Source organism: Stenella coeruleoalba (assembly GCF_951394435.1).
Source record: "Stenella coeruleoalba genome assembly, chromosome: 6".
Lineage (NCBI taxonomy): Eukaryota > Metazoa > Chordata > Mammalia > Artiodactyla > Delphinidae > Stenella > Stenella coeruleoalba.
This window is the reverse complement of record NC_137151.1, coordinates 123,350,856-123,377,935: the sequence shown is the minus strand read 5'-3', so window position 1 is coordinate 123,377,935 and position 27,080 is coordinate 123,350,856. Positions and strand designations below refer to the sequence as shown.

At 44.9% G+C, this 27,080-nt stretch overlaps 1 protein-coding gene across 6 annotated transcripts in view; it reads right to left on the bottom strand.

Annotated features, from left to right (window-relative positions):
* AGAP1 (ArfGAP with GTPase domain, ankyrin repeat and PH domain 1) overlaps nucleotides 1–27,080 on the bottom strand; it is a 563,651-nt gene that overhangs the window by 174,418 nt on the left and 362,153 nt on the right. For all 6 annotated transcript variants that reach the window (XM_079924566.1, XM_079924567.1, XM_079924562.1 and 3 more), the window contains exon 11: nucleotides 8,548–8,716. In XM_079924566.1, the coding sequence (XP_079780692.1) occupies nucleotides 8,548–8,716 (169 nt within the window). The remainder of the gene's footprint in view (nucleotides 1–8,547; nucleotides 8,717–27,080) is intronic.

Genomic DNA, 27,080 nt, shown 5'->3' with positions numbered 1-27,080 from the left:
TTGAAGACAGTCTCCTTAAACTGGAAGGCATGGCTTTGATTTATATGTGAACTGTACCCCAGTAATCTTGATCACGGAATGTTGCAATGGAGGAACTGTTATCTGAAAGCAAACAATACTTACTCTCAATATTTATCACTTACATCTCACATGATGGGCGATACTCAGGAATATTTACTTAATGCAAAAATAATTGCTAGGTCACGAAGCTAGGAGGGGATAACAAAGGAAGAGAAATAATGGTCTACGCCTCGAAGAGTTTACAATTTAATGATGGAAACCATGTAGCACACATTTGCCTAAATCTCAGTGGGAGAATCGTCTAAACACAGAAACCACTAACAGTAAGAAGGCATTTCTCCTGAAAGCAGATGCCAAAACTCTTATAAAGAATCAAAGAACAACTTCAGAGCCATTTCATTTCAGATGTCACCAGCTTCTTCAAATTTTAGTCTTAGAGAAACCCCACAAAACGGTTTTAACCGAAAAATAATGAATTATTAATTAGCCGTCAAAACCTACTCCAATAAAACCTGGTTTATGGAAGCAGACATCACCACGTGGTACTGGTTTTGGGGAGTATTCTCCAGCAAATTAATTCTCAACCAAGAAGGCGATCGTCTGCAGGGGCTCCACCGAAGCTGCTAGAAGGCTGTTTGGCCACAGCATCCAATTTATGTTACCGGCGGATTCATGCTGCAAACAGAATCCAAAGTGTGGGAAATCATCGGGTGACCAAGGGCTCTGATGTCCTAACGAGCCTGCGACTCGACCCACCGGGAGGAGACGGCTCATCCGGTGCACAAAACAGATTCCACAGACTCCAGAGTTATGAAAATGTCTTGTAGCCCATTTGAAACTAAACAAAGAGAAACTTTGTCTCTACAAGACAACCATGGATCTAGTTTTGATGTTGCATGTTGCGTTATTATTATTATTTTTTTAAATAGCTATTACCGCTGTAGCAGCAGCTTAGCGACTCAGCGTCTGCAGTGTGAGCGGTTTTGATAAACAGCCTCTGCGGGCCACACAACGGGGATAATGTGTCCTTAAGTACCGCCAATGAGCTGCCATTCTGCACAGCCAATTACTTCTGTGCGTCTGTCACTCAAAGGAAAAATGACTGAGCCCATTAGATCAAACCTTTGTCACTGTTCCTAATGCACTCTTAGGCCTCATTAATCTCCGGGAGCAGCAACAGAGCTGCCGGGGTCTCATTGCCTCCCCCGACCAGGCCCACGTGAAGCCTCTCATCTCTCCCCCAAGTGTTCCGCGTTAATCAAGCTCTCCTTATTACCCCAGTCCCTGTCACGGCGGAGAGCGCGCTCCCTCTTAAATGCTCTCATTATGACCCATCTTTAGAGCCGGCTAAGTGGAAAAAAAAAAAGAGAGAGGGAGAGAGGGAGAAAGAGGATGGGAGAGAAAGAGGAGAGGAAAAAGCAAGTCCGATCACATTAATATTCATGACACTAATTACTATTCTAGGTCACTGAATATTCATGCTATTAGTTGGGTTTTTTATGGGTTTGCTGGATGCCCTGATTACTGAAGTGTGGAGGGACACAGCATGGTTGAGACTTTCGATGTCCACAGCGGTTCAATACTCAAAACACATTGAGATCCCTGCCCCCACCCCTGGAAAATCAGCCTCAACCCTCCAGACGGCTTTCATATTTTGAAACCGCTGGGGGCCTGAGTGCAGGGGGGTGGGGGGGCGGAAGACGAGGCGGAAAGGTCTCCCCGTCACGCAGGTTTCAGCATCAATCTGGTTAGGATAAAAACACACCCACAGTTGCAAATACCCAACAAAGACACACTATAGGGATGAGAAGATAGCTGTCATCTGGGAAGCAAATGTCGCAACCAGGAGTTATGGCGAACACAGGAATAAAGAGAGGATGGACACACAGAACTGGAGCAGAGCCCCCCATGCAGATCCAGGGAAGTCCTGAAGGGCATTTCTCTGGCTGCCCAGCTCTCTGCCATCATGGGGGCAGCTGTAGGTTGCGGGGCGTGGGTTTAGCTGATTCTGACCCACTATGTCTACTCAAAAGCTAAATAATCACTTCATGGCATTTACCAAAATTAATTCAAAAACATAATTTCTCAACCCTCTTCCTTTCTTTTCTTCACTAGTGATGAGCACGACTATGATGATGGATTCCTGATACAGTTCTGAAGAGTCACCCCGGGTCAGGCTTTGGACAGGCATGCAGAGTGCTATCCTTACAAGGATGGGGGTAGGCACTGTTTTCCCATTTTCGAGATGAGGAAGCTGGGGTTTAGGTCCTAAGATGGGGAAGATGGGATTCAGTTTGGTGTTTCTGGCTCCAAAGCCCCTACTGTTGGCCATTATGTTTTCCTGCTGTCTACTGAAATGTCAAAATACCTGTCAGAGGCGAAACAATCCTATATTCTGTCATATATGAATATTATTCTACCAACCCAGCCAAAAACTCGTGTCAGAAAATATTTTTGGACATTTGACCCCCTTCTCTGGAAGCGTCCCTGAAATGACAGTTGGGCAGACTCTAAAATGTGGTTTCCGATGGGTTCCCATTAGAATGGCAATGTAGGTTCCACGCCGAAGGAACGCAAATGGTGGATACTGCCCTGGGCATCCTCAGCAAGTGACCTTGGAGGAAGGGGAAGATGTGATGGGGAAGGTGGAATTTAACCAGGTCTGAATAAAGAAATATCTTCTCGATTCTTCTCCTCCTTCTCCTTCTTCTTCTTCTTGCAGTAGATGCTTAAGTAATTTTTTCAGAAATCCGTTGAGAGGGAAGTGTTCTATATCCCTGTATGTGACCTAAAAATGTCTTCACACTTGATTGATAATAGTTTGGCTCTACATAAGCTTCTAGATTCAAAATTATTTGTTCTTGTAACAAATACAAGGTGTTACTCTTGAGAAGGTCAAGGACTATCAGAGTTTTCTTCCTTGATAGGTAACCTCAGTCCTCCCGTTACCTTGGATGCTTTTGGGGATCTGTCCGTGTTTACAGCTTCCTCTCCCATCCAGTTTGTTACTTGACTCTTCAGATGGGAAGACACTGGCATTTCCTTTGTCACCTCTAGCATATTTTCTTGTTATACTGCCAACAGTATCTTTAAGCCAAGTTCTTTATAGTATGTAATCCATCCACTGAAATTTTTAGTTTTGCAAACTTTCTCCTTAACTTCCAAGAACTCTTTCTCCTCAGGTTTTTCATGTCATCTTTTGTCTGTTTGTTTCATTTTGGAATACAAAAGCCAACCTCTTAAATCTTTCTGATGATCCCAGTTGTAATTTCCTCTTAAGTTCTCTTTCCCCAAATTATCACTCTCTTTCTTCCAAGATCAGTTGTCCTTTTGCTTATGTTGGTCTTTCACATTTTGACTGTTGGTGTCCACAAACGTCTTGGCTGTCCACTCATGTTTATGAGTAAGATCAGGGCTGAACAGACCCGGCAGCCCTGGAGCACGTGTGTGGCACATGCTAACTGGTGGGTTTGTCTCTGACCAACAATACAAGTTCATGGGCAGGCTGGCACACCTGCATTACGTCCCTCATGGTCAGAGCTGCCCTTCCTTGCCATTCGTTTATGTTTCCCCGGGTCTATGCAGAGGTCTGCGTTTTCCAACCTGCTTCCTTCTCTTGCAAGCATGAGCACCCACATCAGGATATCCTCCCCAGGCATGCTGCTCACTTTCCCAGTGGGGCTGGTGGTGGGGATGCCACTGGGCAACTCTTCCTGAACGTGTCCCTCAGCCTGCAGTGCCTGCATCCCACAGGTGCCCAATGGAGCTGGCAGCCACCCCATCTTCACGGCAGCTCTTCTGCTCTGGTTAACTCGCGAGCCCCCAGATGAGACCCAGGCTGGGTTATCAGTATGCAGGTATGCAGTATCAGGCATGACAATGTGTTTCTCCTCCTCTTCCCCAAGTCCCTGGCGAAACTCGGTATTAAGAGTATCACATTTCTAGCATTTTAATGTTTGAAAGGTAGTCAGCATTCCAATACTGGCCAACCACTCCCCGATACTAGGAATAATGTAAGACCACCATCTCCTGCAAGTAGTTTTCTATCCAGTTGCCCCTTTTAGACCCTTTAGCAATTACCACCAGCTTCAGTGGTCTTGCTTGTGTGTCTATCTTCTGATTCTTCCACCCCCCATCGGCGTGTAAGCCCTTGGAGGAAGGGCCCCCTGAATCTCCAGAGCACTCCTCAGGGCTGGGCGTGCAGCAGACTCAACGATGATGGTAAGTGAATGGTACAGGAGGCAAAGCAATAAGGTATCCAAATTATTAAACTGGTTGGGAGAAACTAAAAGTCAACATCGACACACAGTCAGGCATCATAATGTTTGAAACATGGAATGCATTACGACTCCACACTAGAAAACTAAGAGAAACATCTGGATAATTATTCCAACTCAGGAAGAGTTCAGTAAGATGGCTGGATATAAAAAATACAAAAATTAGGATCTTTCTTATTTCTTACTGATTAGATGATAGAATAGACAACCCCTCGCCCCACCAAGTATCAGCTTCACACTTCACCAAAAATTATAAAGTAATAGAACGGATTAGCAGGACACATACAGGATCTAAATGGAAAAAAGTGTTAAAAGTTTACTGAGGGGTATATAATAAGTCTGAATAAACTGGGAAAGAATTGTGTTCTATGATAAACTCAATATAGTTAAGATGTCAGTTCCTCCACAATTAATTCATAGATTAACAGCAATGCCAGTTAGAGTCACAACGAGATTATTTTTAGGGGGGAAGAGAAAGGTTTCCAGTTATTCTGAAGTTTACTGGAAAAAATAAATGGTGGCAATAACCAAGAAACACTATAAAATAAAAGAGTAATATGAAACCATGTTATATGTTACGTTACCAGATATAAATTGAGCCATGAATCTAAGACAATGAGGTAAACCCACACAGCGCGGAGAAAGTAGGTCAATGGAATAAATTTTCAAGCCCAGAAACGTACCTAATTTGATTAAATGAGTTAGTTGTGCAAGAAAGGTGACAAACAGAATCAACAGGAAAAGGAAATAACAAAGAGAGAGAGAACAATTAGCTATATATTTGAATAAAAAGTTTAACTAGATTTCCTATTATATATAATAGACCCAAACAAATTAAAGGTGGATTAGAGGTTAATTATAAAAAAGGGGAAAAGGAGCAACAATAAAACTATAACTCTGAAATACATATATATGAATTATGATCTTATTTCAGGATTATTAAAGGCTTTCTAAATATCTAAAGTAGAAACTACAGAAGTACAAGTCTTATGATTCGATTACATACTAAAGAGAAGGAAACTCTGTATGTAAATAAGGCTACAAAATTCAAAAAGCAAATAGTAAACTGGGGAAATAGCTGCAAAATATATTACAAAGTGTTGTTATCCTTAATATACGAAGAGTTCTTACACGTCAATAAGCAAAAGACAAGCACCTAGTGCAACAATGGACAAAGGATACATCTACACACTTACAACACAAGAACCACAAAAACCCCATAAATATATGAGCTGTTCAGCCTCACTACTAACTGAAGAAATCCAAATAAACAAAACACGAGATATTTTTATTGCTTATAATATTAGCATAGATTCTAAAAATGTGTAGAGGTGAAATGAGCACTCACTTTATGGACGGAAGGGTATTTTATATAAAACCTTTCTAGAAATGAATTTGGAAATATGTACGGAGAATCTTGTAAGTGTTTATATCCACTGGCTGAGTCACTTTGCCTATGGACTTTTATGCTAAGACATTAGTAAGTTACACACAAAGATTTCAGTACAAGTGTGTATCAGGTCTATGTGAATGAAAAAAATGACTAGAAAGGAAGGCACATAACATTGATCTAATTCATAACATGGAGATAGAAAACGAATAAAAAAGAAAAAAGCTAAAAAGAAACAAAAGACGCCCAGTTACTCCAGAGGTCTAAAACAAAATGGCAGAATTCAAATGAGTTGAGAATAAAAGATGAGGTTAAGTAGTGGGTTAAGTTCTTCGGCAAGTTAGCTCTAAAATAACTAATACCTATCTTTAGCTAAAAGTCCATCACTTAAAAGTAGCATCCATTTACTTGAAATTAAATTTGCTGGGTTGGAATTCTCCACGTGAGAGAGTTCTATGAACAACAGGGTAGAGCTCTGGGTGATGCCAGCCAAGGACGTTGCCCACAGGCTTAGCTGAGGGCACCATCCCTGGGCACTGCTGTGACCATGAGGGACTTTCTACAGCACAGTGGTGCTGTGCTCCTGCGGACATCATATTCCCACTTCCGAGTCCCTACTTGTGACCCAAAGAAGGTGAAACATCTATCAGGCTCCTTGAATGGGGATTTCCCCAGCTTAGGGTCGACAGGATGTGCTGTAATAAACCGACCATGGGTGTGACCATGGAAAAGGGATTTCAATCGTGACCCAAATCTTCCCATTCACCCAATAGCAAGAATCTTAAAGAGAAAGCAACTGGGCATTGAAAACTCAATCCCTAGCCGAGGCCCATGACATAACCTCCTCTGGGGATATGATAAAGTTCATGTGGCATTTTGTATTTTCTATTTGTTATCAAACATTACATTTTCCTTAGGACAGTAAGTGGCAGTTAAGCCCCAAAGATGTCTCTAGATGACATTTCAAACTCCAAATCTACATAGCCGACACTTCTTCAAATCATCAGGACTCTTCCCTCGTCCTATGTGCCTGGCAAGTTCCCATCCTTTCTTCACACCCCACACAGGCATCCCTCAAGCCCTGAAGCCTTGCCCCACCTCCTGGGGTGAAGCCGAGCACATCACCCCTGGGCCTTCACACCTCCTATGAGCTGCTGCACTGCACTGGCTCATCTGCTCACCTTTCCCACCTCCCAGAGGGTGAGATTCCAGAGGATAGGGATTATGCCTCATTTTTCTGTACCCCCAGAGCTCAGGACAGTGACTGGCACACATTAGAAACTTCATACATGCTTGCTGACTTGAACAAATAAATGGACAGATGTGTCCAATGGTTAGAAGGGGAAGTGGAAAGTTGGTTATAGGGTGACTGCCTCGCACAGGAGTTCTGGAGGTCAGAGATTCTGGATCCACAGAATGCACAATTCCTGGCACAGAACAGGTGCTCAGCAAGGACTTTTTGAACAAATAAATAAATTAATGAAGACATTAGCTTTTTATTCAGTATAGAAACATAGTTTTCTTGGGCGCTTTTCTCTCTTCCCATCCCATGGAGTTAGCACACTATCTAGAAAAGGAGAACTCATGTACCACTTGGAAGGAAGGTCAGCAGGTCATGAGACCACATAAAGTAACCGTATCACCTTTCTAGAATGAACTAATGTCTCTGTTATCAGAAAGGCCAGTTTTATTTTGATTAGTCACAAGAGCTGATGTTTGTATTGTGCTTCATGAGTTTCCACAGCACCTGCCATCACACCTCTGTGATGGGGGCAGGGCCAGGCAAGATCAGCCTAATGTAAAACATGGTTCAGTTACCTGCTCAACACCATGCAGCACCGGGCGGTAGAGCCCAGGCTGCTGGACCCCAAATTCTGTCCCCTTTTTCTTACCCTCCTTTTGCCAAACAATGTCATTCATGCCATGGAACTGTGGGGTCAGCATTATTCCTCTTTAAAAACATTTAACATTTCAGAAAGGAAAAAAGGCAGCATCTTTAAGAAGCAGAGACATATGCTAGGAATGACTGCAGAACAGAAATCTATTTTGAGAAGATCAGATGTAGGTTGGAGACAGGAAAGGAAACAACTGAAATCTGTGAAGGGATTTCATATGTTGGAGGAGTCTGAGTTTGTTGGTGGAAGACTTAAAGCGGTTCTTACCACCTTTTCTCTGATAAGCGATCATGGGAAGGTAACAGCCACAGCACAGTTTGCCAAGACTCTTAAACAAAAACAAACCACGACACTCTGAATGGTTTGCATTGCACACCGAAGCCAGGAATTTCTCAACACATCTATTCCGAGAAAACACTAACTTTCTCTGATCCTGAGCAAAAACCAAATTCTCCCTTAAAAGAGGATAAAGAAAACCAAAATTGTGTGAAAGAATCACATAACATTTACAAGAGAAAACTGAGAGAATCTGAACTTTTATACAGGCCTAGGGGTTTCCTTTAAATCTTGCTCCAAATGGCTTTTCCATTTTTCTAAACACAGTCACTACGAATTAGTTAATACTAATCCTTGACACCTTAACAATGAATTCATGTTTTTTAGAAGGCCCTTAAACCTCCATCATGTGTAAAACGTGACTTTCAACCGCCCAAGCCCTGGGAAAGCCTAGTGGTTTGTGCAGCTGTGACTCAAAGTGCCACAGTTTGCTTGTTGGCAGTCCAGGAACCCAAGGGTGTAGCGGAAACAATCATCCACAGAAGAGATGAGACTTGTAAACCTTAGTTTACAACCTTAATGGTCAAAATCTCCACTTAATCCAAAAACCTCAGCACTGTCCTCCAGCCAGGACCACCCATTGCTGCCATTGCGCTGGATTTCTTCAGCATGTCGGCTGTGAGCTTACCTGAATTTGGTGAGATGTGCAAGCTGCTCATGTCCTTGGACAGGCCGTTGGTTTTCGGGCTGGAGATGGGCGCGCAGGCCGATGTGGCTCGGGGCGGCCTCTTCCCTGGGACTTTCACAGTGGTTCTCAGAAGATCAATCTCTTTGCCATGAACATTCTGCATGTAATCCTGTTCAAAATGTTAAACATCCAAGAGAGATTAAAAGAAAGACCTTTTACAATCTAGGACAAGAGGTTCTATCAGACATCCTGAGTTGTAATCCTATGACCCTTCCACGGTGGCAAGCGCTTAAAAATAAGGTTTTGATCTGTCTTGTACTGGTGGCATCATCATTACACTGATATCAGCTCTGCCTCTGTGTCCTGAACTAACCCAGGCCCTGGAAATACAGGAGACACAGTCGATGCCTTCTACCCAGGAGGATGAGACACCAGTACGGACATGAAATCCTATTTTGTGAGCTGCTGCACATTAGATGGTACATTAGGAACCTGGGCTCTTCCTGTAAGTTTTGGGTAAAATTCCATGGAGTAGGAACTATTTTGTAATAACCTTTTTGTCTCCGAGAGCAATACCATTAGACATCTAGGTAAGACTGAAGTTGTCTGGTGGGAACTCAGGTGAAAACGCTAAGTAAGAGGTCAAGCATTTTGTTCAGGAAGATGTCTGAGGGGGTCAGTGGTACGGTGCTGAAAACACATGGAGGTCACAAGAGCTGGATGCTAAAAAAGAAGGCGCATTATTTTTACTCAAGCATTATGTTTCTCCAAGTGATTCACTGTACTCGGAAAAAGTATCTTGCTTTTGTCTACACTTTGGAGGTCAATGACTAGCAGTTATCACGGAACTAAAGGGAAGTCTAGGTACACAGGGAATTCTTTGTGCCGTCACCTAATTCAATATGGAGGAAAACAATACTTAAGAATCGGCTGTTGGGTGGGGAAAGAGAAGACAACTGAGAGCCAGAGTGAGGGGCCTCTTGACAAATTAGAGGAGTTATTGACCCTTTCATATATTTTGGGGGGGGCAATGAACCCCCCTGTCTCTGCAGATATATCATTAAACCAACATCACACATGAAGAAAGGATACAATCTAAATCACTCTTGGGTAAATAATATTTCAAGTGTTTTAAGACTAACCAGGAAATGAAATAACCAGATTCCTTCCTTGGCAGAATCTTGGTGGATTGCTTTTAGGATATAAAGGGAAAGACCAATAAATCTGTACTGATTATAAACAGTAGAGTTCACGTCGATCTAATTTTAGAAGAACTGCCAAACGATCCGGCATGCGACTGCAAGCGACCCAGGGAGTTTGGAGAAGCGAGCTGTTTCCTTATAATTGCCGATCAACAGAGTCAACAGATACAGAGAGAGAACTAGATGAAGGTCTACCCGCAAAGTGCATGGGTCAGAGGCCTCGGCCTGCAGGACGAGGAAAGTCAGTCCAGGTGAACGGCAGAAGCTTCAGAGCGCACAGAAGGTGCTAGGGAAGCCAAGAGAAGGACTCCAGTGGCTTCTTTTAATTGCAAGACAATGTCCGTATTCCATAAGGTGAAGGGGTTGAGAAGCAGTCACTGGTTTAACCACAAGTAGGAAGTTTGCTGACAGAAGTTATGGCACAAAAAGGAACTCAAAGTACTAGATTCCAACACAGGGGGAAGAACCCGCATATGGGTCGCTGGGACTGTACGGGACAGAGAGAACTGTCCTCCCTCCAGCATCTGTAGGAGGGAGGGCCAGCTCTGAGTGTCAGACCTCACCTGAAACCCAAGCAGTTGGACTTGTGGCCGCATGGGAGCCACCCCAGACTTAGGAAAGGGAGTGGGCGAATTCTCAACACAGGAGGAAGGGCTGGAAGAGAAACTCCATAACGTGAACGGGGGCCTTGTGATGGAGATTACAGAACCCTGGAAGGTTCACCAAGCAGCAGCCCAGGAGATGATGACGCAGCATCCAGGGTGACTTCCTAAGGACAGACCTCAAATGGCCAATTCTTAGTGCAGAGCTCAAGGTCAAAAAGCTGAGGCTAGAATCAGGAGGAACGTGGGACTGAAGACAAACAAAGGATCAGAAGCTGCACCAAGTAGGGGCAAATTCAGATCAGCTCCTCCAGGGAGGGGCGAGGCTGGGCCTTCCTCAGCAATGACAAACCATCCGGAGAGAAGCATCTGCACCAGCACGTATGCTGTCAGCCGCTGTCAGCCGGGGAAGCCAGGAGCAGAGGTGCTGATGCACCCTGGGCTGCCCAGCTGTGCATTTCATCTCCCAGGGCAGCTTAGGGAGGGACATCTGCCGGGGTCGGCCACGGGCATCTAGGAGGAGGGTCATCACAGGTTTGGAGAAGGGGTGGGCTGTGTCTAGCTGGGAACAGACTAAAGACTCCACTTGAAAGGCAAGATGCTTCGACTACCCCTCCCCCCCGCCCCCTGCCGCAAATATAATCTACTATGAAAAAAGTTGTGGTTTTGAAAGGATGAGGACAAAGGATGGAAAGAAAGTTATTATCATTAAATTAGGCTAAAGGATAAAGCGGACTGAAAGAAATGTAGAAGTCTCGTGACCAAGCTCACCACGAGGATGGCCGACAAAAAGCACACGGAAGAAGGAAGTGGCCTTTGGTCAGTACAGGGCCAAGGGTCAAGGTTATTTAAAAAAAAAAAGGTTGTTCTTAAGCATCTTTCATTTACTTCCATTAACATTTACTCCAAACAGGCAAACCCAAGTCCCAAAACCAAAGTTAATGCTTGTAAATAATGAATTCCTTCTTGCATAGTTACTCCTTTAAAAATATCAAGTTGCTACAACTTTTTTCTTTAATGCCAATTCTTAACAAATTAAAATACAATAACAGGAGTGTAATTGAGCATTTATGGCTTATGGGCTCTAAAATGAGGCTAATCAGAGAGTGACTAAGCCTCAGCGTGGTCTCTTTTTTAATAGGCATGTTTTAACATACAATAACCAGGATATTTTATTTAAAATTAGTATAGAAATGTACCAAGTGTTGGCTCTCTGGATTTGAACGCGGCGACAGAACCCATTTATCTTTGGCTCAGCATGGGCTGGGGGATCTGTTTTCCTGCTTGAGTTAGGCATTGAAAGTGCAGAAGAACCAGTTCTTAAGAAAATCAGAATATAAGTCTGGCAATTCACTAAAATTTATAAAAATGTGACAAGACCCATTTCCTAATCCATAAAAGTCTTTCAGAAACAGGTGGATATGTGAGCCTGAGGCTTCTAGCTTCTCCCAAGAGAAACAACACTGAGTTTTCCGTTTTTGAAAGAACTACCCTTTTCATCTCTCCCCAGCTTGGTACTTGAGGAATTAAAGCTACAACCACCAAACAATGTCGCCTCCTCAGAAGTGGGACGCGCAGCCTGATGGTCCGAGGTAGGGACCATGCAGGGGGAAATAAAGCCAGCGAGCTTGATTTTGATATGCAAACGTTACTGATACAACCCCTCTCCGTGTTCCTTGCAGAAAATGCTGATCGAGGATAAAAGGGGAAAAAACCCTTTAACAAGGCATGAGGGTAATTCAAAGCCAAGTACTTTTAAACAGCACTTAACAAGTCCCCGGGGCCCACTCAAGAGCCAGGCCCCCCAGAGGTGCTATCTCCTGCCCCTCAACAGCTTGAAAAAGTAGTAATTGCAAACCTATTTGCATTTTTCGTCTCAAGTTGTCCATGCTCACCTCGTGGATTATTTTTTGCAGGCAGGCGCCGGAGCAGAGGGACCCGTCCCCGACCGCGTGGATGAAGCTCCAGGACCCAGCACAGCGTCCCCCTGCCACCCCGCTCCTGCACCTTTGCCATCCCTTGTTTTTTACATTTTCCTCCTAATTATGTTGCATCTATTGCCGTACACTTAATTAGCTGCATTAATGTGATTTCTTTTCACATAGTCAAGCAATTAAGAGCTATGATTGAGTTTCATTCAATTAGCCTCAACAAACATGCTAATTGATGTCCCAGATGCAAATGAGGTGCAGTGAGAGGAACCTGCTAGCAATGGAGAGCCGTGTCAGGGACCCACAGCTTTCAGCTTGCTGACAGAAGCACAGCTCAGTGTGGCTCCCACCTTCGGTGGGGCTGCCTTGGGAGAGGGCGTGGAGTCCTGAGTGCCTCGGTGGGTGTAACCAGATCCCTCCGGATTCGAGAATTAACGGGTTGGCTGCTGTCACGCTGTTGTCCTAAAATCTCACAGTTACCCATTACCAGGACTGGGAGGTCATCACTGGATGGCACTCAGCTCCGGCAATTAGAGTGGTACCAAGTCCTCATCAAGATACCGCACAAAGCTCCTAAAAACACCTCACCGGAGTTCTCCCCAGACGGCCAAGGGAACGATGTGTGGGGCTCGTCTTGCCCATCCCAGAGCCCTCTGTGTGCGTGATGGCCTACAGTTCTCAGTAAATGGTGAGTTCATCTTAGTCAGCTCTGGGGCATTGGCACTTGAAGTTAAGCTCAAAATACAGCAATCCATCAATAGTCCCTAAAAATACTCTTACTATATTGATTCTCACTGCCTCCCATCCCTTTGTTACCTTTGGCTGTCTGGTGAAAGATGGTTTGCTTCGTGTGTTCATAGGGTACCAAAAAGCAGTTAACGAGATCTTAAAGCTAAACCCAAATGCATCAATGATGTGACTGGCATCTCAAGATTAGATCATCAGCATAAAACACACAGCTTTGAAATGCAATCAACATTGCTCCAGTTTTAACATATACTTTTTAAAGGTATAAAGATTCTTCATTCCCATAATTAAATGATGGAAAAGTTACAGAAATCTTTGTTCCAATTAGGTTTTCTCAATAAGCTCTGGTTTCTAACTGTACATAAATGTTGAGAAATTCATTATTTTCTATTACTATCTAATATTTTGTCTAAGTGAGGTAACTGTTAGGACATACTGATGCTTGCCTTGGTCTTTTTGCCACGGCTAATCTAGTCAACGTGTTTTCTCTTTGCATAACCTAAGTTCAGCAGTCCTCAAAGTGTGGCCCTCAACACCCTATCAGGGGCTTCATGAGTTCGACACTATTTTCAAAACAACTCCAAGACATAGTTTGCTTTTTCCCTCTGTTGAAATTTGCTTCGATGGTGCAAAAGCAATGTGGGTAATAAATATCGCTGACTCCTCAGCACGAATAAGGCAATGGTAACCACGTTGTACTTTGTACCCTGTCAGTATTTTACCGATTGTCACGCTCTCTAAATACAAACAAAAAAAAAACAAAAAAGTTTCACCTAAGGATGTTTTCTTTTTTTTTTTGTATTTCCTTTGATTTTATTGGTCTGAACTCATTTTACATTAACACTTCAACATTTTAATTTCCCGTAACTGTAAAGAAGAAAATAGAGGAACTTGAGAGAATACCGAACCAGAGTTGGTGTTATAAGAACACTCACATATCTTGCTAACAGAAGGATATTCACTGTTAAATCAAGAGCCTGAAAAAATGGCCACATTTTTTCCCCCAGGAATTTCCCTTCTAGGTAATAATTCTAAGGCTCAAAGATACGACAAAATTGAGTTCAGGAATTTTCACTGAAGTTAGATAATGGTAAGGATAAGCAAGCACCTAAATGCCCATGACAAATATTTTGAATTATGTGATAATTTAGCCACTCAAAATCATATTTTGAAGAATACTGGCTAACTTTAGATAACAAAGTATGTTCTTAATAAACCAAGAAAAAACCCCACAAAAAACCTACTGATTAAAAAAATTCTAACCTTTGAGCTTTTAAATTTCCCAGGTGATGCCGCGGCAAGTGTACTTAAGTGTTTGTGCTGCGCCGCGAGGCTGACCATCCTACACAGGAAAGCTCTTCCCTGAGTGTTTCATTCACAAGCTGAATTCGCCACTTGTTTGCTGGGACAACACTTCAACTTGAAAGAATGACTATGTCAGACATTAACTATGGTTATTCGGTCTTGGGTATGTGGTAGATATTTTCTTGAAAAAGAACAAGTACTTTTCTTGTGTTTGTACTGTAAGGAAAGCGGCTGACAGTATTTGTGGCCAGTGAGAGAGTCTGAGCTTTCCAGCAACAATGAGAATTTCGAAAACTTGTGTCTCTCACCATGACACCTTCCAAATACCTGGAGACTTTTCTGACAAGACTGGTGGTGATATTAATGAATGTGATTTTGGGGGTATTACTTGATGAAAAGTATCACCATTTGGAAATCTGCATACCTCAGTTAAACAAGCTTTTTGAAATGACTGACACATGGTGTGTCACATGCATGGATACAAGATCATTCAAAGTGCAAGACAGGTCATTGGATGTAATGCAGCAGAGAAGGAAAATTTCACTGAATTCCTAAGCTTTAATAAACTGTCACATGTCAAGTTTTAGTGTAGTATCCAAGAAGAACATGCATGATCTGAATGACCTGAAATGGCTATTAAAATACTCCTCAACCCTCCTCCACTGTTGGTGGAAATGTAACCTGGTGCTACCACTATGGTACACAGTTCGGAGCTTCCTCCAAAAACTAAAAATAGAATTGCCATATGATCCAACGATCCCACTCCTGGGCATATACCCAGAAAAGACAAAAACTCTAATTCAAAAAGATACATGCACCCCAATGTTCACTGCAGCACTGTTTACAACAGCCAAGACACAGAAGCAACCTAAATGTCCATCGACAGGTGAATGGATAAAGAAGATGTGGTACGTGTATACAATGGAATACTACTCAGCCATTAAAAAGAATGAAATAATGCCATTTGTAGCCACACGGATGGACCGAGAGATTATCATGCTAAGTGAAGTAAGTCAGACAGAGAAAGACAAATACCATATGATATCACTTATATGCGGAATCTAAACTATGACACAAATGAACTTATCTACAAAACAGAAACAGACTCACAGACATAGAGAACAGACTTGTGGCTGCCAAGGGGGAGGGATGGATTGGGAGTTTGGGGTTAGCAGATGCAAACCATTATATATAGGATGGATAAACAGCAAGGTCATACTGTACAGCAAAGGGAACTATATTCAATATCCTATAATAAACCATAAGGGAAAAGAATATGAAAAAGAATGTATATGTATGTATAACTGAATCGCTTTGCTGTACAGCAGAAAGTAACATAACACTGCAAATCAGCTATACCTCAAAAAACTAAATTTTCAGAAAAGCACACTTAAAATAAAAACTACTCCTTCCTCTTCCAACTAAATATCTCTGTGAGAGCCTCGTCACATACTTTAACCAAAACGACATGTCTCAACAGACTGAAGGCAGAAGTAGAAATGATGGTCTAACTTTCTGAACTGAAATCAAAGAGCTTTGAAAAAATGGAGAACAATGCTACCCTGCTTATGATTTCCTTTTGTTTTGGAAAGTATCTTTTTCATTAAAAAAATGTTATTTATGGAATAATATGTAATGGACAGGTTATTATTTTAAATGAATTATATGAATATTAAACGCTTTCTCAGTCATTTCTCAGTCATTTCTCCCATGATAAACATCAATAGACATAATCCACAGAAACAAAAGCTCTTTCAGATTCTTCAGTTTTTAGGAAGGTAAAAGGGCCCTAAGGCCAAAAGGTTTGACACCCACTAGTCTAGCTTGATGTTCACAAAACAGCCAAGGGCTCTGTGTGTGTGATTTTATGCACACAGCTGGGGGAGGAGCGTTGCAGCCTGAGCTCTGCAGATATTACAAATGGTCTGCAGATATGTCTGTCTTCTCCTGGAGGAGAGGAAGAACTCAGTCTTCCCTATTTTCACTCCACTTCATGAATGTGTCCAGGTTCAAGAGGAACAGTAGTTTATATTAATTCTGTTTTTTAAAACCCTTACTTCTGGGCTCAAAAAAAAGATGTAAGAGAAGCCATTGTCAGATGCACTGCTATTCCCAAACTCCACTTAATACTATTTTCAAAGGAAACTCATCTATAAAGACATACATAGTACCATCCCTTCAAAGAGACCAAGCAAACGCTTAAGTCCGACATGGATGAATAATAAACAATAGCCTCATATATAGTCACAGGCACAGAGGAAAGTTAATACCCTAAAAACACTATGAAAATAGTATCGTAAAACTATGCGAAATCTCCCGGCCACATCCTTTCAGATCACATCCCTCAAAGAAGACAATTTCTCCTTCTCTCCAAAGGATCACAGTTACAATAGCAAAGGGAGCAGGCAGCTTCAAAGAGAAAAACCTTATGAGAATCAGTCTGCTTTCCCAAAGACAGCCAACAGAATCCCACTTATGAGAATCAGTCTGCTTTCCCAAAGACAGCCAACAGAATCCCACTTATGAGAATCCGTCTGCTTTCCCAAAGACAGCCAACAGAATTCCACTGTTTCACTTCTGGAGCTGCTTCGGAAAGACCACTTGACCAGCGGATGTCAACGTGACCTGTGGCCACCGCAGGAAGAAGACACCTGGCAGATTGGATGTCAAATGGCATCTGAGGCAAAGGCAACGCTTAGGACACCTGATTCTGAACCAAGGCTTTACTGGGCCTGGGTAACTACCTAAGAGGTGGTAACGGAAAAGGTTGGTGAAGCGTCGTGAGGGATCCGTGGTGGCACCCTTTGCTTCCACAGGGGCTCAACACCACTGAAGCAGGGCAAACCTCTCCGGTGCATGTGCTCAAAGCGCTGGCATCCAACACATGTGGGCTCAAGCCCAACATTAGCCCAGGGGGAACAGGTTAATATAATATATATCAAAATAGCAGGGAATTCTACGTTGAATTATGAATATACCTTTGCTTCTTGACTGCATCTGTCTTGACTGACCTAGTATATTGAGCGTTACACTACAAGAAGAATTTTTCTCATTTTAGGTTAAATTGAACATTACCCAGTTGTAGCCCATGCGTGCTCAGACCTAGCCTATACAACAGCAGTGTGTTGGATATGCAGGCAGGTCTCTCCCAGAGGCACGCATGAGTGAGAGTTCACAGCAATAAACCACAAGGAGCCAGCCCCATTCCCTGGCTCCACGACTCTTTTAATAATTAAATATGGCTTGAAACAACTGGACCAGTAGTTAGATCCTGGAAATTCTGAGTTATGTAGGAATGTTCACCATAATGATAATTAGCTCTATCTGAACCACTTTAAAACTTCAGATTTCCTGGGATGAATTTGCTAGAACATGAAGCACTTAAAGAAACAGATTTATTTTTATTTTTTTTTTGTGGTACGTGGGTCTCTCACTGTTGTGGCGATTTTTAAAACATTTTTACAAAATGTTTATTTGTATATTTATTTAGTATCTGTGAGCTCTGTGAGGGCAGGGACAGTATCCCCAGCACCAAGCAAGTGTCTGACGCAAGACAGACACACAGTGACTTTTTACTGAAGAAATGAAGCAGTAGGATTCACACACTCGGGAAAGCAACTCAGACACTGCAAAGGAATGGGAAGGAGTAAAAGCATAGGGACACCACTTAAAGGAGTGCCTGAAGGAAGGGATGGCGACAAGAGATTTCCTAGCGGGAAGAAACAGATTTTTAAGACAGAAGAAGAGCACACACGTCTGCCTTCAGAGGACACTAATGATCGCTAAGCCTTTTCTTCTACCATTTGGCCCAACGCAGGACAGGAAAATTCCCACTTCGGTTTTTGCCCATCACAAAATTTAAGTACTTCTTCTAATTTCAAAACTTTCACCAGGCCTGTCTGGAAGTCTCCTTATTTATTTTTTTTCCCAATGCATTGCTTTTTTAGGAGTGATTCTGTTTTCCTAACGCTGCTTACTGCCCGCCAAGGCGGTTCACAGTAGTATGATCAGATTCATTTCAAATGAATAGCAGTCAGGTCACTGATTAACATAGTTTTCTGGTTTCCTAAACCAAGGATGGATGTCCACAGAAAACAAAGTTAGCCTCCTCCGGGCCAGAGGATGGCCTCAGAGCAAGAGTGCCTGGGAGCCTCTGCCTGTCAGGAGCTGTGGGCTTGGGCCACGCTATTTAACCAGTCTGGGTCCCGATTTCCACATCTTGAAAAATAAGGGTGTTAATAGTTCTTGCCTCATGAGATTGTTGTCCCGATGAACTGAGACAATATACAAAGAGCTTGAAAGAATGCCAAAGCGCTTTAGAAATGCTGGCTCTACTGCTCTTGTCCAATAAAAATACTGAAATACTTGCCCTCTGATTTTATGTGGGCATTTCCCGAAGTGCGGGCAGCATCCCGACTGGGGGTGGCCATTCCGACAGGATAAGCCATGGGGGTGACCTGCAAAGCTAGTTTTCACTTCACAGCATAGGAAAAAAAAAAAACTGCAAACGCGTGACATTTTCTACATTTTTCTTCTTCTTTTTCTCCCCCCTCCTCCTTTTTCTTTTCTTTTCTTTTTGGTGGGGGAGGCATGTACAGGGTAGTCAGACATTTTTATTGCAAAATGCCGTCTGGAAAAGATGCAAAACAAAATTGCTAACATGCAAGGGAGAAAAATAAGGGAGAAAAACAAAAGGCCCCCTTCCCTTTGCTTATTGAGTTCAAAGGCATAACAGGCAAGCACCCTGCAGCAAATGGGAAGCTACACTAATTTTAAAGCCATAAAACGCTATCAAGTTCCCTGCGGGGCAGGACTACACTGAAGCTCGTGGCACCTAAATAAGATATGGTTCATTTACTTCGCAGCTTAGCCTAATGTAATCATCAGTGGAGTTTTAGCCTAGAGTTGTAACAGGCAAACAGCCGCTGCGGCAGAGGCGGTACTCCCAGCCATCGGCGGGGCCGCGGCTAGACGGCTGTTGATTAGAAGATTTTTCAGTTTTGACAAGCACTTAATGAACATCAATCGCACCTTGACTGGTTTCCATCTGGGGCCACAGGCACACCTGAGAAGAAGCAGGTCTCTCCGCCTCCGCCTCTCCTTCCTTCCCAACACTGTAGCAACCAGCCGGCAACCAGGTTAGAACCGGAGAAGCACATACTTACAAAGTCGAATAATGAAATTCCATTTCTTGGCAGCAGGGGAAAAGAATATTCCCGCACTGTGCCCCCACGTCCGATCTCTCCCACTGAGAGTTCTCCGGAGCGACTTGCCGTCAGTGAAGAAAACGGACGGGTTTGATTTATTTACCTTTCGCAAGAATTTCCGGCCATAATTAGTAACCCTCAAAAGGCCCGAAATGGAAAACCAAGTGATACAGCTTGGGCACAAGGATGAAGCATCATGCTGCGTACTGATAAGACGATATTCCAAGGACTCCTCTGGAAGCTTTACTCAGATCCACAGGCTACACGGTTAACTCTGCACAGTTATAAAAACATATATATACTTTTTTTTTTTCAAAAGCAAGAAGGCAGAAGAATTTTTCAATGTAGAAAGATTTTTAAGTTAGGTAGGGTCTAGGCTACCCGGTGGTTTAATTTCTATACAGATAGGAAGACCTTATTTGTCTGATCTCACCCTACTTATGGTCACTCTGTTCTCAACATCAAGACGTGTACTATGGTGAGCCTGCATTTTGGCCATTTTAACCATCAATCTAAACACTTTCAAAGCCCAAGGGCTACCTAAAATAAACAAGGAATTCCTCAGGGCAGAAATAAGAGTTTGATAAAGATTCTAACATTTTTGTGTATGTGTAATAGGTATGAGTTTTTCAGCAGTCATCTTTTTCTAACAAAATTTGTAGCTAGGGGCTTCCCTGGTGGCGCAGTGGTTGAGAGTCCGCCTGCCGATGCAGGGGACACGGGTTCGTGCTCCAGTCCGGGAAGACCCCACATGCCGCGGAGCAGCTGGGCCCGTGAACCGCGGCCACTGAGCCTGCGCGTCCGGAGCCTGTGCTCCGCAACGGGAGAGGCCACAACAGTGAAAGGCCCGCGTACCGCAAAAAAAAAAACAAAAAAAAAACCAACAAAAAACAAACAAACAAAAAAACCTTGTAGCTATTCCCGGAAAATATTTATACTACTGTGGCAGTATCATTCCATGGGTTTGAAATCACTGATATACGGGAGAAATAATTTATCATACTATCTGAAACTTGCTGGATGAATGCCAAAAATATTTCCCAGGTCACCTAAAGAGCAGAGAGGGACAGCCTCCCTCACCTTTGGCGGGCACTTGGCAAACACAGAGAGAGCCCATGGCCCGTGTGGGCAGGGCTGGGTGGGTGTTTGCGTGCCACGTGGGTTCCAGACCATGATTCAGGTTATGAATCCTCCAGAACCCACCATGCTCATGACTGGGCCTAGCGATTTCTCTGTGTTATTTCTCATCCAGGGCCCTCATGAATGCTGGGCATCTTTAAGTTCAGCCATTCTCAGTAGTTCTCCCACACTGTAGTTTTTACATTAAAACCTCAAGCTCCAGAGAGGTATCTGTACACCTGTGCTCACAGCAGCATCATTCACAACAGTTAAGAGGAGGAAACAGCCCAAGTGTCCATCCAACAAATGGATACACAGAATGCGGTATGTATACCTGGAACTAGTGCCAGGACCCCGACAGACACCAAAATCCGCAGATGCTCAAGTCCCTTGTATAGGGTGGCACAGTACGTGCATATAACCTGCACATACCCTCCTATGCACTTTGAATCAGCTCTAGATTGCTCGTAATGCCCAATGCGATCTAAGTGCTATATGAACAGCTGCTGGCATGCGAGAAATTCAAATTTTGTTTTCTGGAACTCTCTGGAATTTTTTTCCCGAATGTCTTCGATCTGCAGTTGGTTGAATCCCTGGACTGTATACATCCAATGGTATTGTATGTATATACAATGGAATATTATTCAGCCTTAAAAAGGGAGGAAATGCTACAACACAGATGAACCTTCAAGACAGGAAGCTAAGTGAAATAAGCCAATCACAAAAGATAAACACTACACGATTCCACTCCTAGGAGGTACTCAGTAGTCAAATTCATAGAAACAGAAGGTAGAAGGGTGGCTGGAGGAGGGGGAACTCAGAGTCAGTGTTTAATGGGGACAGAGCCTCAGTTTTGCAAAATGAAAAAGTATCGGAAACGGACGGTGGTGATGGGTTGCACAACACTGAATGGCCTCATCACTCCTGAACTCATCTGCTTAAAAATGGTGAAGACGGCAAATTTTATGTGATGTGTGTTTTACTACAAATAGAGCAAAACAAAACCAAAAAACATCTCAAACTCCTGTCCAACCTTGGTGACCTGCTCTTCATTCTGCAGAAATGGAGCCTGGAAGTGACTGTGACACTTTTCTGTGGCTTAAAAACATCACATGGCGGCTTCCCTTCCTACAGTTTCAGAACCGCAGGCCTACAGGTGTGAGGACAGGCCACGCGTCTGGCTAATCGTGCCATCATTCTTTCACTCTTTCGACAAAACAGCACTGGCTCAATGTGAAGGCAACGCTGGCAACAGGACCCAGAATGTCTCCGGCTCCGAGGAGCTCCCAGTTTTGGGGGAGAATCGGGGCCGTGAAATAAGGCAAGAGAACAGGGAAATGAGCCAGAGGGTAAGGTGCGGGCACCCAGCAGCGGTGCCCACACAGGCCTGCCTAGCAGGGGGGGAGGCTTCCGGGAGGAAGTGACATGTAAGACACCACCAGGAGGGGGCAGGAAAGAACACTGCTGGTGGCAGCGACGGCATCTGTTAGGACCTGGAGCCCCCAGAACACGGCCAGTGCCAGGAACTAAAAGAAAACCAGAGCTGTGGAGGAGGGATGGCGGGAGACTGAGGGAGCAGGTGAGGCCCGGAGGGGCCTGCTAGGGAGCAAGGACGCCGTCTGAAGTGAAGCAGGAATCCTCTCGGCACAGAACGTCTAAAAGAAAGAAATGTAGGGACGGAAATCAACGTGTGACGTGAATTACAAGTGAGGGATCATGGGAAGACCTGCTCTCCTCCGCACTGTGCAGACAGGTTTTGGGAAACGCGATGGGCAGGTACCACTCTAGGAGAAACGAGCAGACGTGCAGTTCTGAAAGTTCAGGACAGGTAGGGGTTGGGAAGTCGTCTCTCTAGCTGTGACCTCTGAGGTCTTCCTGATGAATTCCCAGGGACTACGGTATCGAGAAAGAGAGGGCAGCAGAGCAATCACCTTGAAAGGGGCCTCCTGATTCCAGGGAGCCGCCCAGTCCCAGGGCTCCACAGGGGATGGGGCCGTGTCAGGAGCCGAAACCACAAATAAGGGGGCCCGGTCCATGGCTGCTTCTGTCCACCTGCAACCAGAAGGTATCGACTCGGGGGGGGGGGGGTTGGGGGAAGCTGACGGAACGCCTTGGAAATCAAGGAAGGAAGGAACTGTAAGAAGGAAGGAGGTAATGAAGTTTGGGAGGCCACAGAGATGCAACACACCTTGATCGCATTCTGTAGATAAAACACACTGCATGAAGTTCCGCCCAGAGCCATGTGTGTATAAACATAAGAGCCTATGCTCCTACGTTGACTAGAGAGGGGTGTATTTAAGAACACACTCTCCCATCAAGCGCCTGCTATAAGCTGCCTCGGTTCCTGCCCTGGAAAAGGCAGAGCATTCAGTACGCCTGGAGGTGGACAAATCAACACCTCCGGATCCTTGAGGTGATTCCCACAACACTGGCTTGAAAGGCCAGGTCTGCCCTGAAACGGATCCATTTGGATAAAGGGCCTGTGGTTGCTTCTGGGGAAGCAGAGAACGCTGGAGACTGAAGGACGTGAGCCTCTGTCCCATCCTCGACAAAGCCCCGCACACAGGGCTTATCCCTTCAGGCCCAGAAGCAGGAGACACACTTGGGATTTTCAGTGCTTCTCAGAGCTGTCTCCTGCCATCTGAGAAACTCTTGCAGAAACACCTGTCGCGGTCCAATGTACTTGTCGCGGCCCGATGTACCGCTTACAAACCCTTTCCCACTTGTCTAAACAGGCAGTGAGACGAGAGAACAGAAGTGCTCATCTGTTGCCATACAGCTCCAGACCTTTGCTCCCTGATACCTACGTATTTTCCTAACCTCCTCTACCTGGATTGTTCTGGGTTCCAACACTCTTCTAAGATTTTATGGCATCCGTATCATGCCATTTGTGTGTGTGTTCTCTTTCGACCCCGACGTAAGCTAATCTATTCTTAGGGAGGTCTAGCTGTGCAATGTGGGTGGCTTTCTCCGTCTCAGTCTCACCAGAATTTTTAAAGCAGAGCCAGGATCACCAAGGACAGGTTTGGAGCCCAGGGCCCTAGGAGCACAGACTTGACACGAAGCTACTGAGCAGCCATGCTCCCTGCCACGTGGCCCCTACGTACGGGCCTGTGTGCTGAGCCCATGCTAGCCCTGGGCAGACGGGGGACTGGGCACAGTCCTTGCCCTCGGTGAGGCTACACTAGACGAAGCGGTACAGACGCGAGAGGCGCCAGGACAGGTGGGCAGCCTGGGAACCAGGTGTACCTCCAGCGGACAAAGGGCATGAAGGTCCACCTGCATGACGAGCATCAGACCAGAAACACAAGAAGCCAGACTGGAGAGGAACGTTCAGACCGAGGACGGCTTCCGGCACTGCGGCTTCTACAGGGGTAGCAAGATCCCGTAATCATTCATCACAGAATGATGCAGGTCGACTGCCGCGGTGTGACAGAGCCAGGACACGCCAGACAGCATCTTCTCAGAAAGAAAGGGAGGCCTGACTTCTCTCTCAGGGTTATCAGTCATTCCATGACTCAAAGCTTCTACATCTGGAAATCTGGGCTTGGAATCTGTCTGTCTAGCCCTGTAGCCTGGCTTCTGCGATGTTCTGGGGAAAACAAGGGAGAGGTTTTCCGAGTGTAACTCAATTCACCACCTCAAGAGATAGGGGTCTCCCTTCACGGGTGTGCAGCGGGCTGAAGGGACAGACTCTTAGTGAATCCTCAATCCTCAAGTAAAACGTCCCCATTTTATGTGAGGATTGTGTTATTTTATTTTTTACTTTTTTTACTTTTGGCCGCACCTTGCAGCTTGTGGGATCCTAGTTCCCTGACCAGGGATTGAACACGGGCCCTCGGCAGTGAAAGCGGAAGAGTCCTAACAATTGGACTGCCAGGGAATTCCCAGGATTGTTATTTTAAATGACGCTTACCAGCAGTGGGTACAGGCAAGAGTTGTTCTTACAACGAATGGTATCTTCCTTTTCACCTTTAACTATTTCTTTTGAGAAGCATACCTACTTAGGAAAGCATCTCACATCTTTTTGTTATTTTGGCATTAGTATCAGTAAACAAGTGGATTTTTCTGCCTGACTTTGAAACTAGAAACATACTGCAATCAGCATTCCGATGACAATTCAGAGTTCAAGTCCATGGGGGAAAAAACAAGGAAATGTCAGCAACCTGCAGAATCCAAGGCTTTGTGGAGCCGGAGAGTCTAAGGCACTTGATTAGGAATGAATGTCCTGTAAGAAGGAAAAGCCCAGTTCTGCAGGGCAGGGAGAAATGACAGCACCCCAGCTGCTGCTATAACTCAGGCAACATACAGAACGGGAAAGAAATCCAGGAGGGAGAATTTCAAAAGTGTGAGCAACTCGAGCACGTGTCAGCCAGGTGGGCTGTCCACACCTGCCACGTGTGCTCAGGAGGAAGCTGGGAGAACCCCCCTGGTCTGGGCACCATAAAGTCCTTGGCTTGACCTGCGGCCAAGAGAGAACTCTTACAAGTCCATTTAGGAATCCCCCCCCACACCCCTTTGCCAGCAGGAATTTCAGCTGTGCCCTCGACGGCAGCTCCTTCGACACGGAAGATGAATGGGTGGCGATGCTGAACTGTGCAGCCCCGAGGTCCAAGTTCCTTCTCATTATCCTCTCCATTTCTCTATCAAGGTGCTCCCTAAGGCTCACATTCAAGTCCATAGAAAGGGAATTCAAGGATCTCAGAACAGGCTGCCTTTCACCCACCCAGACTAGAAACCAGCAAAGTGTCACAAAACCTCGGGACACTAAGACGGGTCTCCCCCGCAAAAAGTTAAGCAGGTAGGGCTTTTTAAAGGTCTTGTAGTTGTACAATTTTCTCCGAGGATCAAAAAAATACAGACCACGGAGCAGCAGCAGAAGTCAACAGCTTGCTTTTTATTTATTTATTTACTTTTAAAGTGTGTTTATTTGTCTATTTTTGGCTGTGTTGGGTCTTCGTTGCTGCACGCAGGCTTTTCTCTAGTTGCGGCGAGCGGGGGCTACTCTTCGTTGCAGTGCGTGTGCTCCTCATGGCGGTGGCTTCTAGGGGCATGGGCTCTAGGGCACAGGCTCAGTAGTTGTGGCGCCTGGGCTCAGTTGCTCCACAGCATGTGGGATCATCCCGGACCAGGGCTCGAACCCGTGTCCCCTGCATCGGCAGGCGAGTTCTTAACCACTGCGCCACCAGGGAAGCCCAACAGCTTGCTTTTTACTATTTCAGTCTTATTTATATATTTAGGGCTGTCTTTGCAAAATGCCACGTGGAGATGAAAGAGCAGTTAAGCTGGTCAGTGCTGAAGCTCGGGTGACCAGCTTCTCCCAGTTGCCTGGGACTTCCCACGTTTTAGCACTGGACGTCCTGCATCCTAGGAAAACCAGGGCAGTCGATACTCTACAACGCCAAAGCAGCTTCGTTATCTCGGCTGAGTCTTCTATGTGTTATCTAAACTGCGCTCTAGGTTTTATTTAATTTAATAACAGCATCTTGAGAAAGAAAGACGAATCAAATCAACTGGCTTGTTTTCTGAGCCCGGGTCTTCGTCTTACCATGAAACTGATCCCACCCAGCAACTCCAAACTTGGAATGGGGTTGTCCTTAGAAGTCCAACTGACTCTGCGAGCCTCCATTCGCTAGGGGTTCCTGGTGACAATTTCAGACGCACACACCCTTAAGAGTCTGAAGTGATCTTGAGAAGACAGTAACAGCAAGCATGCCCTTGCAGTTAAAGGATTCTTTCTCTGGATTTCCAGAGCAGACGCTGTGCAGCCAGTTTCTCGATGTCTACCTTAAAACGCACACTGAGAAGAAATGAAGCCTGACTGTATGCAGAAGGGTAGGATGTGTGAGCTGAAGCTTCGCAGGCAAGTTCCACCTTCTGAAAAGGCGGCAGCCCAGGTCCACCACAGACCAGGCGCTGATACACTCAGTTACAGAGACAATGCCACGGACCTGTGGGTTCCTTCAGTCCTCCCCCACCGGCTGCTCTGCTCAGCTATTCTGCCCCTGCCATCAGACCGCACGGCTATCCTTCCCCAGCGCGGGAACCACCGATCTTTAGGAACACCTAGGTTGAAATCCACCATCACTTCTTCCTCCTATGCCTGCATCTCCTCCTCTCTACCTACAATGCAAGAGGGAGGGGGACCCCATGAGCCCAAGCCAGCCACTGCTGGCGGCCCCCGAGCCCCTGGGGAAGAGCGGAAGCAGGCCAGGAGGGGTGGCAGTGGGCGAAGGGTGGGGTTGAGACTTCACGGACCACAGAGTGAGTAAATCTGGGGTCCAGAGGCATCGCTGATATCAACTTGTAGGGAACTTTCTCCGTCTGGGTGGGATCAATGTTTGGCCCACTTTCCCTCTCATTTCCAGATGATCACTTCGTATGATCTGGCCACACACAGGCGATTCTACTCCACTGCCC